The sequence below is a fragment of the Oncorhynchus clarkii genome, chromosome 33, assembly GCF_045791955.1.
Source record: "Oncorhynchus clarkii lewisi isolate Uvic-CL-2024 chromosome 33, UVic_Ocla_1.0, whole genome shotgun sequence".
Lineage (NCBI taxonomy): Eukaryota > Metazoa > Chordata > Actinopteri > Salmoniformes > Salmonidae > Oncorhynchus > Oncorhynchus clarkii.
In genome coordinates, this window is record NC_092179.1 from 20,546,633 (window position 1) to 20,560,886 (window position 14,254).

At 42.2% G+C, this 14,254-nt stretch overlaps 2 protein-coding genes across 3 annotated transcripts in view; one reads left to right on the forward strand and one right to left on the reverse strand.

Moving 5' to 3' along the window:
* Nucleotides 1-652: 652 nt before the first annotated feature.
* On the forward strand, nt 653-8,790 carry LOC139393046 (platelet glycoprotein 4-like). Its single transcript, XM_071141375.1, has 12 exons — nt 653-784; nt 1,076-1,236; nt 1,568-1,715; nt 3,959-4,105; nt 4,684-4,775; nt 5,493-5,542; nt 5,758-5,827; nt 6,374-6,558; nt 7,238-7,356; nt 7,622-7,695; nt 7,794-7,848; nt 8,483-8,790. The coding sequence occupies exons 1-12, from the start codon at nt 662-664 to the stop codon at nt 8,651-8,653; spliced, it is 1,395 nt and encodes a 464-aa protein (XP_070997476.1). The 5' UTR covers nt 653-661; the 3' UTR covers nt 8,654-8,790.
* Nucleotides 8,791-10,390: 1,600 nt separating this feature from the next.
* Nucleotides 10,391-14,254, reverse strand: part of LOC139392507 (semaphorin-3C-like) — a 45,442-nt gene continuing 41,578 nt past the window's right edge. For both annotated transcript variants that reach the window (XM_071140518.1, XM_071140519.1), the window contains exons 17-18: nt 14,059-14,189; nt 10,391-12,923 (exon numbers count right to left, since the gene is read on the reverse strand). In XM_071140518.1, coding sequence (XP_070996619.1) covers nt 12,489-12,923; nt 14,059-14,189 — 566 coding nt within the window. In that variant the 3' untranslated portion in view covers nt 10,391-12,488. The remainder of the gene's footprint in view (nt 12,924-14,058; nt 14,190-14,254) is intronic.

Consider the following 14,254-nt stretch of genomic DNA (forward strand, 5'->3'; position numbering starts at 1 on the left):
GGCATATTTGTGACACAGAATCTCCCGCATACTGAATAACCTGACATTTGACCAGAACCGAGGGAGAAGATAACTCCAATATCACTCAAATTTATGGCTGTCATAAACATGGTTTGCCATAATCATATAATCAAGATCAAGCTTCTCCTTCTTCGTTATCAGCATGGGATTAATAAAGCTCTGCAAATTCCATTGAAAACATAGAGTTGTGGATATATTCTCTGAAAAGTACCCAATTCGTCTCCTCCGACACACCTCCAACAGTGACCATCTCATCTCTAAGCAGGGGGAGACTATAAAGCAACCCACATCCCATCAGGAAATAACATTAGAATAGAATATCCAGTTAACATGATATACAGAGACCTGTCTGTATTTAAAGGTACAGAAATCACAGTTCCTCTCAGGGAAATCTCCTTCCTTCTTGACTCCTCCTCAGTTAAGCAGAGCTCTAATCAGCTGTCATATAGTGTAGGTCAGGAGTCATCATCACCCAACCTTCAACCCCCAACATTATTATATACCTCTTATCAGTAGGTGGCCTGGTTTAGGACCAGCTACATCTGTCTGTACTTGTCCTTCAGTCTCAGTCTCTCGGTCTCTCCACTGGCACGGCTGCTGCTGGGCCCTACATACACCACAGACAGAAACACACACCACCATGGGTTGCTGTAACAAGCTGTGTGGGCTAAAGGCTGGAATTGGGGCTGGAATTGCGGTGGCCGTATTAGGTATAATCCTTATCCCCGTGGGGAACAATATCATCCGTGAGACTGTTACAAAGGTGAGTGTCAGCTGGCTAGAGCTGTAACCATTGTGGATTTCTAAGAGGCCCATTTAGGAAAAAGTGGTTTGCTGCTAGCGAGAAAGGGACATGAGAGTAGATTCTAAATAGTAAGTGAAAGAAACATCTTCATTTGTTAAATCTCTTACATTGCTATGTCCCAGGTCATATTTTCCAAATGCACCTAAAATGTTGACAGCCACTTTGGTCATAACTTAAATAAATGAGTGCTGCTTTACTTAAAACCAGGGCACTGTGTAGAAAGAGTTAATGTCTGTCTGGTGAATGCAGGAATCGGTCATCGAGCCTGGAACCACAGCCTGGGACAACTGGGTGTCTGCAGACGCACCTGTGTACAGACAGTTCTGGCTCTTTGACGTGCAGAACCCACAGGACGTGGTGGAGAATGGGTCAAAGCCCAAATTGGTGGAGAAAGGGCCCTACACATACAAGTAGGTCCCTACTCACTCAGATGTCTCTAAAAGATCAACAAAATGATGTATATAAGATGATAGGGGATTTCAATGCTGAATAGAGGAAAAAACCTATGGTATTCATCACTTTGTATATTAAATAAAATTGGATGACTTTGAATGATAAATTGCTCTTTAATATCTACAATTAATAATATTTATGAAGAGAAAACACCTATAGTTTAATAAATCTAATCTAGAATCCAATTTAATATGATATAATGTACGAGAGATTAAAAGTCACTGGGTGAGAAAGCAGGAGATGAAAGGGTGGGTGACACTCTTTCGTGTGTCTCGCTCTAACCATCAGGACGCGGTACCTGCCCAAAGAGAACATCACGGCCAACCCAGAGCACTACACCATCTCCTTCCTGCTCCCTGCGGGGGCCATATTTGAGCCCTCCATGTCTGTGGGGTCTGAGGAGGACAGTGTCACCTCCCTCAACCTAGCTGTGGCTGTAAGTGGGTGACAGCTCATACCTTGTGATGGCTCTCTACCTGTCTGAGTGGATGTTATGTATTCCACCTCTGGCAGAGGTTACTTTGTCTGGAGTAGAGAAAAAGGACAATAAGGAGAGCTGGGGTTGAAGGGAACTAAGTGTCTGGATTGTACGAGCACAACATAAGTTATGTGGCCCTAGCTTTCACTGTTTTTACAAACCACAATTGATTTAGTTGTGAGTCTGGCTGTGGTGGTCTCACAACACTCCAGTGTTATTGTGAATGTTTGGTTTGAAGTGCACATGTACAGTGCCTTCGCAAATTATTCAGACCTCTTGACTTTTTCCACATTTTGTTACTTTTGTTACTTTACTTTGTTACATATTATTCTAATTATTCTAATATGGATTCAATTGTCAATCTACACACAATACCCCATAATGACAAAGCAAAAACAGGCTTTTAGAAATTGAAATATCACATTTACATGCACAGTTTGGGGTCACTTTGAAATGTTTTTGAAAGAAAAGCACTTTTTTTGTCCTTTAAAATAACATCAAATTGATCAGAAACTTGTTGTTGTTGTAAATTACTATTGTAGCTGGAAACAGCAGATTTTTTAAATGAAATTTCTACACAGGCGTACAGAGGCCCATTATCAGCAACCATCCCTTCTGTTCCAATGGCACGTTGTGTTAGCTAATCCAAGTTTATCATTTTTTAAAACATGTTTTTACATTTTTTTCTTCCCAATTTCATGGTATCCAATTGGTAGTTACAGTCTTGTCTCATTGCTGCAACTCCCGTACGGACTCGGGAGAGGCCAAGCCACACTGCTTCTTGACACAATGCATATCCAACCCGGAAGCCAGCCGCACCATTGTGTAGGAGGAAACACCTGGTCAGCATGCACTGCGCCCGGCCCGCCACAGGAGTCGCTAGTGCGCAATGAGACAAGGATATCCCTGCCGGCTAAACCCTCCCGAACCCGGACTACGCTGGGCCGATTGTGTGCCGCCCCATGGGCCTCCCGGTCACGGCCAGCTGCGAACCCAGAATCTCTGGTGGCACAGCTAGCACTGTGATGCCGTGCCTTAGACCACTGCGCCAACCGGGAGGCCCAAGTTTATAATTTTCAAAGGCTAATTGATCATTGGAAAACCCTTTTGCAAATATGTTAGCACAGCAAAAAACTGTTGTCCTGTTTAAAGAAGCAATACAACTGGCCTTCTTTAGACTAGTTGAGTATCTGGAGCATCAACATTTGCGGGTTCGATTATAGGCTCAAAATGGCCAGAAATAAAAACCTTTCTTCTGAAACTCGTCAGTCTATTCTTGTTCTGAGAAATGAAGCCTATGCCATGCGATAAATTGCCAAGAAACTGAAGATCTCGTACAACGCTGTGTACTGCTTCCTTCACAGAACAGCGCAAACTGGCTCTAACCAGAATAGAAAGAGGAGTGGGAGGCCCCAGTGCACAACTGAGCAAGAGGGACAAGTACATTAGAGTGTCTAGTTTGAGGAACAGACACCTCACAAGTCCTCAACTGGCAGCTTCCTTAAACAGTACCCACAAAACACCAGTCTCAACGTCAACAGTGAAGAGGCCAGTCCGGGATGCTGGATTTGATTGGGGGAGTGTGGCAGAGATGGTTGTTTTCTACAAGGTTCTCTCATCCCCACAGAGGAACTCTAGAGCTCTGTCAGAGTGACCATCGAAAATATCTGTCAGAGTGACCATCGGAGAAAATAAGGATGATCAATGGAAACAGGATGCACCTGAGCTCAGTTTCGAGTCTCAGCAAAGGGTCTGAATACTTATGTCAATAATGTATTTCTGTTTTTTATATGCAATACATTTGCAAATGAAAACCTGTTTTTGCTTTGTCATTATGAGGTATCGTGTGTAGATTGCTGAGGATTTTCTTTATTTAATCCATTTTAGAATAAGACTGTAACCTAACAAAATGTGAAAAAAGTCAAGTGGTCTGACTCCTTTCCCGGAGGCACTGTAGATAACAAATTGGGACTTTTGTATCCTATATGTTCAAGGATCTATAAGGTTAGAGGCAATGAATACAACCGTTTGTAGGACACAGCCCTCTCTCGCACGTCACCTTATCAGTCATAAAACGTTGCTGTTGTAATCTTCTAGCTATGAGCCAGGGAAGCAGTAATATGCATGTGTGCTGACATTGTGTAATGTACTCGTTTTGAATAATGGAAATGCGACTTCATTTTTCTTCTCCTTCCTTTCAGGGTGGGTACAAGTTGTTTCCCCCATGGGTACTGGAAGCTGCAATAAAGTTAAACAATGTCTCCCTCTTCCAGCGACGGACAGTGAGGGAAATACTCTGGGGTTACAAAGACCCCATTCTGAAAGGGACGCTGGGCCTCTTTTTTCCTGTAAGCTCACCAGCATATCAGTTTCATACACCTTCCCTATATAGAATAATACAGATCCTTTATTTTCACACTCCTTCCCTATATAGAATAATACAAATCCTTTATTTTCATACACCTTCCCTATATAGAATAATACAAATCCTTTATTTTCACACACCTTCCCTATATAGAATAATACAAATCCTTTATTTCGTTTTATATGTACATTATTTTAAAAAAAATACCAATTTAGATTATTTACAGTGGGGCAAAAAAGTATTTAGTCAGCCACCAATTGTGCAAGTTCTCCCACTTAAAAAGATGAGAGAGGCCTGTAATTTTCATCATAGGCACACTTCAACTATGACAGACAAAATTAGAAAAAAAATACAGAAAATCACATTGTAGGATTTTTTATGAATTTATTTGCAAATTACAGGCCTCTCTCATCTTTTTAAGTGGGAGAACTTACACAATTGGTGGCTGACTAAATACTTTTTTGCCCCACTGTATGTAGACATTCACTGAAAATGTAAGAATAACTTAATGAAATGTAATGTTGTGTTACTGTACTATGGTGTGATGTGCTCTTCCCTCAGTACAACGGCACCTATGATGGGCCATACAGTGTCTTCACAGGCAAGGATGACATCTCTAAAGTGTCTATCATTGACAGCTGGCAGGGGGAAAAGTGAGTCTATCTTGAGCCTCCACACACTGAAGTTGAAGGAGAGTTGTTGTGAGGGTTGAATCTAAATAGTGCAATGAGTACACACTAACCTTCCCCCCATATCATAACAGGGACCCATGATGTAATTCTCTTACCGTTTTTCCGTTACCAGATGTAAATCCACTTCACCTACTGTAATATCAATAAACAAAATAAAAAATAGATATACTGTAATTCTGTTAGAAAAATGTGCATCTGCACAGTTCTAGTAAATTGTTCAAAGTAGTCCTTGTGCATTGAGTTTGTTATTAAACTTTGAAATCAAGGCTTTTTGTTTGGCGTACATCTTAAAGTGAAACATCTGAGTCTGTTACCGTTACCGTAAGGTCCATATTGTCAGTTCAGTCTAATGACATCATGGATTTACAGCATCATCTGTAGAATTCTCCTTGCAAACCACGTAAAACCACAGGTCTTTGGTGATTGTAGGCAGGCGCGGACTGGCTATCTGGTATTTTGGGCAAATGCCCCAAATAATTATCTGGCTAATAATGGGGGCCTCAAAGAAACAAAATAGGCCTGTGTGGGGACCTCAAGGGGAAAAAAATAGGCTGGTGTGTTTGAAATGCCAGGGCCAATTTATTGTCGCAGTCCGTCCCTGATTGTAGGTAGTTTTTGTCTGGGTCCTATTACCCAATAACTGATGGTTTTACTGATGAGTCCATTTCTCTCTAATAGGAAGGTGTCTTTTTGGAACAACACATACTGCGACATGATCAACGGCACAGGTACAGTCACCAAAACCCCCAGGCAGCAGACAACTTGCGTTACATCCCTGTCTTGTTGAATTACATTTTACTCTATCATCACACAACCAAAACATTTCAAATGTGTAAGAAATGAATTAAGAACACTGTAGAATCGTTACTAAGTCATCTTATACTCCCATGGTTAATATATTAAATTCTATGTTCTTTACCATTGTTCTGACTATTTTCATCAGATGGCTCGTCATTCTCTCCCTTCCTGGACAAGAAGAAGCCTCTGTACTTCTTCTCCCCTGACATCAGCAGGTGGAGTGATCTGTTCTTCACTTACCTATTGGGGTGGATAGTAATGTTCAGATCTCATGTAGACTGTGGTGTTATGGTAAACAAAGACAAGTGGAGATGGTAACTGATTTAGGTTTTGCAGTGGCCCTAATTTGTGAAGCAACTTCTATCAGCTTTAATCCTGTTCACTGCCGTCATACAGCCAATAGAATGTACTACTTGTTTATCATACCCCTAAAGTCTGGAAGGAACTCTTCACTATGTCCATTGGCCTAATATTCACAGACACTGTAGTCAGATCTGGGGCCATATGCAATGAGCATCTCAGAGTAGTGCTGATCTAGGATCCCCCCCTCCATGCAATCTTATTCATTCATCTAATAGGCTGAACTGATCCTCAATCAGCACTCCTACTCTGAGGAGCTTTATACATACATTAGGGCCCCTGATCTTTTATTCTCATCCTCACTTTTGAGGATGCCTTTCTAATCATGACCACAAGAGGTCAGGCCCCAGCAAAAACAAAGAGCCTTGTCTCCTAAAAGCACTGTTCTTCAATGTCTTCAGGTCTGTGTCAGCTGAGTATGAGAGGAGCCTGGACCTGAAGGGGATCGAGGTGTACCGGTTCAAACTGCCCCCGCTCACCCTAGCCTCCCCTGCAGTCAACCCAGACAACCAGTGCTTCTGCACGGACTACGTGGTCACTAAGAACTGCACATTGGCCGGAGTCCTGGACATCAGCTCCTCTCGTGGTGAGGGACACAGGCAACAGTCACTAACTGGTTCCTGCACTGCTGGACATCAGCAGATAAAAATCATATTATGATCTAATGATCTATTAGCACAGTATGAATGGCACAGAAGTCTAATAAATTCATATTTTTGTCATGTTAGCAGACGCTCTTATCCAGAGAGACTTACAGGAGCAATAAAGGGTAATAGCAACTAGCATTTACTGCAGTTCCATTGGACTACAAGCAGGTCCCAGAGTTTTTCCTGGGTAGGGGAAACTGTGGGTTCTACACAGACTTGTTGCACCCACGACAACTACTGTGATTATTATTATTTGACCATGCTGGTCATTTATGAACATTTGCACATCTTGGCCATGTTCTGTTATAATCTCCACCCGGCACAGCCAGAAGAAGACTGGCCACCCTCAGAGCCTTCCTCTCTTGGTTTCTTCCTAGGTTTTGGCCTTTCCAGGGAGTTTTTCCTAGCCACCGTGCTTCTACACCTGCATTGCTTGCTGTTTGGGGTTTTAGGCTGGGTTTTTAGGCTGGGTTTTTAGGCTGGGTGGTACAGCACTTTGAGATATCAGCTGATGTAAGAAGGGCTATATAAATACATTTGATTTGATTTGATACTGTATGCATGTACTGTGTACAGTAACAGGTGATCAACGTGCCCATCTTTGATATTCTCAACCAGGACAACCAGTCTACATCTCCCTGCCTCACTTCCTGCATGGTAGTCCATACCTGGTTGAAGAAGTGGAGGGCCTTGGTCCCAGTGAGGAGCATCACGTCACGTTCCTGGATGTGGAACCGGTGAGAGCCCTGCGTCCATTCACCTTTCACCTCTGACCTCTAGGATATGTCAAAGGACCTTCCCAACTATGCAGTCATCTGTGAATACGCTCCCCAAAAAGTCTTAGCACACATCTTGTGCTGTTCTCTCAATAAGCGACATCCTTTTGCTCTCGCATCTATTTAGATTTTGACAGATCATGATTGTCTGTTGCTGGCGTGTACTGTACAGTAGGCCTAACTGCTGTGGGAATAAATGTGTTCGGTGTTTGTTTGTTTCTGTCAGACAACAGGGTTCAGTCTGAGGTTCGCTAAGAGACTGCAGGTGAACATGATGTACGGCCCCTCCAAGATCATCACGTAGGTTTAATATCTTGGTCTATTATTTTCCCGTACTTTACTATTGTATGTACAGACACTCATCCAAGGATATCTCTCTCTCATTACATATTCTCCAGGGTGTTAAAGAAAGTGAAGGACTACACCATACTCCCTATAGTTTGGCTAAACGAGGTAAGTCATTTGAGCTGTACTTTAAAAATATATATATATTTCACCTTTATTTAACCAGGTAGGCTAGTTGAGAACAAGTTCTCATTTGCAACTGTGACCTGGCTAAGATAAAGCATAGCAATTTGACACATGCAACAACACAGAGTTACACATGGAATAAACAAAACATAGTCAATAATACAGTAGAACAAAAGAAAACAAAAAGTCTATATACAGTGAGTGCAAATGAGGTGAGGTAAGATAAGGGAGTTAAGGCAATGAATAGGCCATGGTGGCAAAGTAATTACAGTATAGAAATTAAACACTGGAATGGTAGATGTGCAGAAGATGAATGTGCAAGTAGAGATACTGGGGTGCAAAGGAACAAAGATAAATAAATAAATACAGTTTGGGGATGAGGTAGGTAGATAGATGGGCTGTTTACAGATGGGCTATGTACAGGTGCAGTGATCTGTGAGCTGCTCTGACAGCTGGTGCTTAACGCTGGTGAGGGAGATGTGAGTCTTACTGCTGCCAGGTCTTACTTCTAAAGCTTTAACTTGCCTTTGTTATTGCATATTTCCAAAGTATTTCCTGAGTATATAACCTCTCGTTTCTGTACATGCTATACCTCAACGACTGTCTCTTTCCACAGACGGCATCCCTGGATGACGAGACAGCGGACAGGTTTAAGAAGGAGCTGTTATCTCGTGTTGACATGCTGGAGACGGTGCAGTTCACGCTGATAGGCTTAGGGTCAGCAGCCTTGGTACTCTGCACAGTGGCACATTGTTTGGTAAGCAGAAACAACAACAAGCTTGTGTGAGAGGGACAATGCTGCTGGACAACAGAGGAACAGTGGGGGTACAAGGACATCAGTGTGCTGTAACTTGTCACTTTTAATATCACGCACGTTCTTAATTTCAGTGTTATTTACGATGTGAACATTCTTGCTCTTTTACATAGCGAGGATATATTGTGGACATTGTGTGAGTTAGAAAGTACTTTTTTTTGGTACAAATTCTTATAAATTGTTCTTTCATGTTGTTGTAATTTGATTTGCACACACCTCCCTGGTAGATTTTGGTCAGGGATCTTGAAAGCTAGAATATAAAGCAGGTTGAAATTGCTATGACATTAATGTAGTGAACATTCATGACTCCAATTAAAATAAATCAAGCTGATTCAAATGTCTTCAACTTAATCTCGGCTCCCACTGAAGTTGAGCCATTAATATCAATGGAGGCAGGAACGGGGAGGAAGTGAAGTTATTTTATGATACCCTGCTTCTCAAGGGGTCTTAAGTAGGGTTATGACACGGCATGAGTCTAGAAAAACTGGCCCACATCCCCATGGGAAGTAACCAGCTTAGGTTCTCTCATTGCTGGAACAAACCGCTCTATTGTACATTTGAAGCCAAATTATTTAGTTTCCCTTTCACCTCAGGTGACCCGTAAATCAAAATGAGAGTGAAAACACCCCCATACGGATGATTATTCTGTGGTTTGTTTGGTGAGAAAGCACTGTTTTTGCCCTGCAGGAAACCTCTCTTACTTTTAGGGGGTTTTAAATGACCATTTGCCAATTCCCGGGGCTCTTTGATACTTCTGTCTACTCTAGAGAGTACAGTAACAGTGGAAAGTGAGATTGAAGGAGACATTTCTCGCCTTCTCTGCACCAGTTCACTCTGTAAGGAAGCCATTTTCTTTCTAAGCCATATTTTCTAAGATGTGTGACTGTTTGTAAATTAATATTAAATACTGAGTATGAATCTACAAATGGACACTAACCAATATTCAATGCTAGTTCTAACAACAGCTACTGATATCTTCATTGAAATATTCTGAAGGAAAGTAGGCCAATTTGTAAAATGTTTAAACTTGTGGGTACCTAATAAATCACATTGTAAGTCTAGTCAGCTATCACTTGGAGTCATTACATTGTTTCCCAGAATTCCTACCCGTTTTCCATATCCACCCAGCTTCTTCCTACCCATAATTCCTCAGAAGTGACCCCTGACCTTTTTCTCAGTATTAATGCCGTGTTCACGTGCTAGTCGGAACTAGGAAACTTACATTTTGACTTGCTAAATGGTTGTAGTTATTATACACGTGCCGCGTTCAACCAGTTAGCAAGATGGAAATTTCAGAGTTCCGAGTAGCACATGAACATGGCAAATATCTAGCCAATAGAACAGTAATGTGATTGTTTTCAGTCATCATACAATTTCATATGTGGAGGCTGCTGTGGGGAGGACGGCTTATAATAATGGCTGGAATGGAGTCAATGAAATGGCATCAGACACATGGAAACCATGTGTTTGATGTATTTGATACCATTCCACCTATTCTGCTCCAGCCATTACCACGAGACCGTTCTCCCCAATTAAGGTGCCACCAACCTCATATGAATTTCATACATTCAATAAATCAATGTAATTCCTAAGCGTGACTGTAAACAGTGAAAGTGTATCACATCTGAAGAGATAAGGAATGATCCTGCTGTTCCTCTCCTGTCAGATTCATCTCTGACTACTTACGACCTAAATGTAGGAAATTCAAAGTAGTTTCTAAATGCATTTATTCAGGCTGTCATTACATTAATAAATAGAAATACACCACTTTTATGATGACATGGAAATGACATTGAACATCACCATGGCGACACTTCTTTGTTAAAAGTTTGAATCGATCTCAAAACTTAAACGAGTAGTCAGTCTAGAGATTTATGTTATTTTGTCAAAATGAAAATAGTATCTCTACGATTTGCAGATACGGTCGAGAATATCTGATGAAATATGTTAAATTATATACACTAGGGTCACATTCAAAAGCGCAGATCCACAAAAACTGGACACAATGACATAAGTTATAATGATGAAAATATAGAATGAAAAACACTCTGTACACATAACAACCATGAATACATCTACACAGACTATACTTCTGAGACAAACAGGAAAGAGCTATTCACACTATATAAACAGAGTGTACCAATCTGACCATCTCACAAACTGTGAATTAAATGCATTGTTCAAAAATGATTAGAATGATATTCAAGTTAAATGGTCATCATGGTTATTTTTGATCGTGCACGCCTGCCTTGCTGTACGTGACATTAAAACTCGGTAAGGAGATGAAATATATCTCATCAAATCATGGATCAAGAAAATGCAAACCCCAAAATCAGGAGTGTACATGTACCTGAATACAAAAGCTAGGATCATCACTGCTATACTCCATCAGTATAAAACCAATCCAGCGATGTATTGCAAATAGCCACAAAGTTTAGATGGAGATTATACACATGAACATGCTTATGTGCTGACGACACAGCATCATACACTATCGGAGAGATCATGGAGAGATACTTGTGCAGTATGGCACAATGTCCCGTACCATTTAAGAACATAAATGTTCCAAGTAACGTGAATAAATACAGGAAAGAAGACAGAATGTAAGAATGCTGTGACCTAACATTTTACATGACCTTTGTCCTATTCAACGTGATGTTTAGAAAATGACTGAGTAAGGATTGTGAACATGCCAGGTTCACTGTAATAAATTGAGCAGAATCCCTCCCAACAAAGGTTCTTTGCTCACACAGCGCTACGTGTTCTAGTGTAACGGTACTGTCCATATGGGTGGCAGCTGAGCTGGAGGTGTACTTTGGCCTAGCCACTATGTTTTCATTTCCAAGGCTGGAATATTTTTATTGGGACCACTTACTATGGACAATATGCCCTTTGTATAGACAGTGCTGCCATTTTATCTGGTGTTAGGAGGGATAGAGTTCCTCCATAGAGAGACAGGGCTACAATGTGAACATAGAAACAGGTCATACAATGATGGATTTGTTTTGATCTTGATGATAACCCTGTCGTTTTGTTAAATGTGAAACTGTAATAGGTGGTAGTTGTAAACAGTGTTCATGTGGAGGAATATGATATGAATATGAGTCAAGGTTCAGTTGCAGAGCAGAGTGTAAACAGCTAGGGTGCTCCCTATAAAACATCCCTCTTGGATATGTAATGATAATACGCCAATGATTTCCCTACTCAAATCACAATCTTCACCATCTGTAACTCCAGGTTTGTTCTCCTTGGACCAGACATCCATTCATATTAAGCCAATACATGCTGCCTGATACAGTCCCCCATTCTGTAAATGTCTATACTGCAATATACTACATTACTGCTATCAGACCATTGCCTACTGTATAGCGTGACTACAGTATACATGTGTGGCAAGTATTATCATACAACTACGTGAGCAACAGTGAATGCAGTAAGTTATCCTGTGTATGTAGCCTATGACACCTGAACCCGATGCCTAAATCCACACATCTCTATGTGTCCTGATCCAGGGTCAGGATTTACACCTCTGTCTAAATGGCGAGTGTGACAGGGTGTGAGGTGTGTATGTATATCACAGTAATCTGGTCAGCGTACCTCATGCATATAAGACTACAGACAGCCCCAGGCAGGGTGAGTCCCACTTCCTCCTTGTAAACCTATAGTAGCTAGAGCTGGGGAAGCGTTCAGTTCAGGTCCATTGCCTCTGGGCAGGGCGGGAGCTCGGGGGTTGTGTGTGTGTGGCCAGGTGTGTGTGTTCATGTAAACCCCCCTCTCCACAGCCCTGTTAACCCCTTGTCTCCCCCAGTCAGACATCATCAGGCAGTTCCAGGTGGTTTCTGCGGTTGCGGCTCTTCCTGAGGTCTAACAGGGGCTTGAGCTTGGCCATGTCTCCCCGGAGAGGAGGCCCTCCCCTCGGCCCCTTCTGCTGCCTGGCCCCTTGCAAGCTCTGGAGCTGCTTCCTCTCCTTACAGTACTGCTGTACGGCCAGGCTCTCTGCAGGGCTGAAGGCTGAGAGCAGGGCCTTGGGGTGCAGGGTGCTGGCCCAGGCCCAGGGAGACTGCTGCTTGTCCGTCAGCACTGACACCATGGCCTCACTCAGGACACGCAGGCGGAGCTTGGCCACGGTGCGCTTGAAGGTGTTCTCCGTGGCCAGGCAATAGTACAGGCCCTGGTCTGACAGCTGGACGGAGCGGATGAGCAGGCCGTGGTCAGTGGCAACCACACGGTCACCCAGCTTCACCTGGAAGGGATGAAAGAGAGGTGTCAATAGAATGGTCTTAATTGTCCTATAGCATAACACATTATCCCACAGCATGATCTGTAGTCAAGTAAATCAAGCAAAGACAAGTCAACTTCAAGTGGCACTCCAGTCTCCTTTTCATTTCATTTAACACTGGATTTACGTAAGGCACATCTCAATAGGTGGTCCAGGTATGTCATGACATAGCACAAGGAAGGGGGAGGGCTTTCCTCTTTTATTCTCTATTGTTCCTCAAGCAAGGGGGGAGGCCCATGACATCGCGACTTCCCATCAGCCATTAATGTCCTGCTCCTTGAAATTTGCAGTTGTGTCTAAAAAACACAATTTTGCTGAAAACAAACATTTTTTTTACCCTCTAGTGTGTCCTTTACTGTATGAATACTGGGGATATCGCTTTTCAACTGTAAAAGGTCAAAAATCACTGGAGGACGTCTTTAAACAGTTCACCTGGAATACTCATTCTCATAGAATCTCTGATATAAGTATTATTCATGAGCTACAAACAGTCAAATCTGTAAAAGATGTGAATCCTTATAAGAACAGGTTCTCTCTGCACAGCCCCGTATCATTTCTCATGGCCTGATGGGCAGCAGGAAGTCTCAGAGGGTGTCAGTAATGTGAAATGTTTCCCCCGTTGAGAATAGACTCATTAGTTAGGTCCCGTATCACATGTGATCTACAGTATATCACTATCACTGATTATCTTGTTACACAGCCAATAAATACTTTACAACGTCATCCCCGAGGCATGACATGATAGTGGTCTGATATTACGAATCGAAGGATTGTGTTCAAATGCTTTGTTCTAGTTCCAACTAGATCAAGGCATTCGACACAATTATTCGACACAATCATTCGATTGTAACGACGTGTTTGATAATGTACTCAGTCTGTCCCGTGTGTTACTGACTGAGGAAAAACGATACCCCCTCAAGCCTCCTTCACGTCATGGGATTCCATATTTGCTTAAAAAGTCATTGATTTCCAAGAAACTGGAGTCGGAATTGAGCCAATTGAGCCAGCTCTGACGTTGAACCCATAGAATGAATCATTCCATTTCTGTGGTTCAACACAGCTTCTCAATTAACTTTGACACGGGAAGTTGTTGTCTGACCTCTTTCCTCCTGTCATTGTCTCTGTGGATGAGCCAGCGGACGGAGGCCTGAGGGGACTTAGGAAGACACTCTAGGAAGGTGGTGTTGTTCTTCACTCCATACTGGGTCATCTCCACCGCGTTCCTGTACGCTGAAAGAAGAGCGTTTCACACACATCAACTCACTGAGACATAAACCATACAGTAGGTCCCAAGA

Bases quoted from the DNA above. Each gene is read 5' to 3' on its own strand.
- LOC139393046 (XM_071141375.1), top strand. From the start codon at position 662: ATGGGTTGCTGTAACAAGCTGTGTGGGCTAAAGGCTGGAATTGGGGCT. The intron at 5,828-6,373 runs GTGGAGTGATCT...CAATGTCTTCAG, and splicing joins TTCTCCCCTGACATCAGCAG to GTCTGTGTCAGCTGAGTATG. The intron at 6,559-7,237 runs GTGAGGGACACA...ATTCTCAACCAG, and splicing joins GGACATCAGCTCCTCTCGTG to GACAACCAGTCTACATCTCC.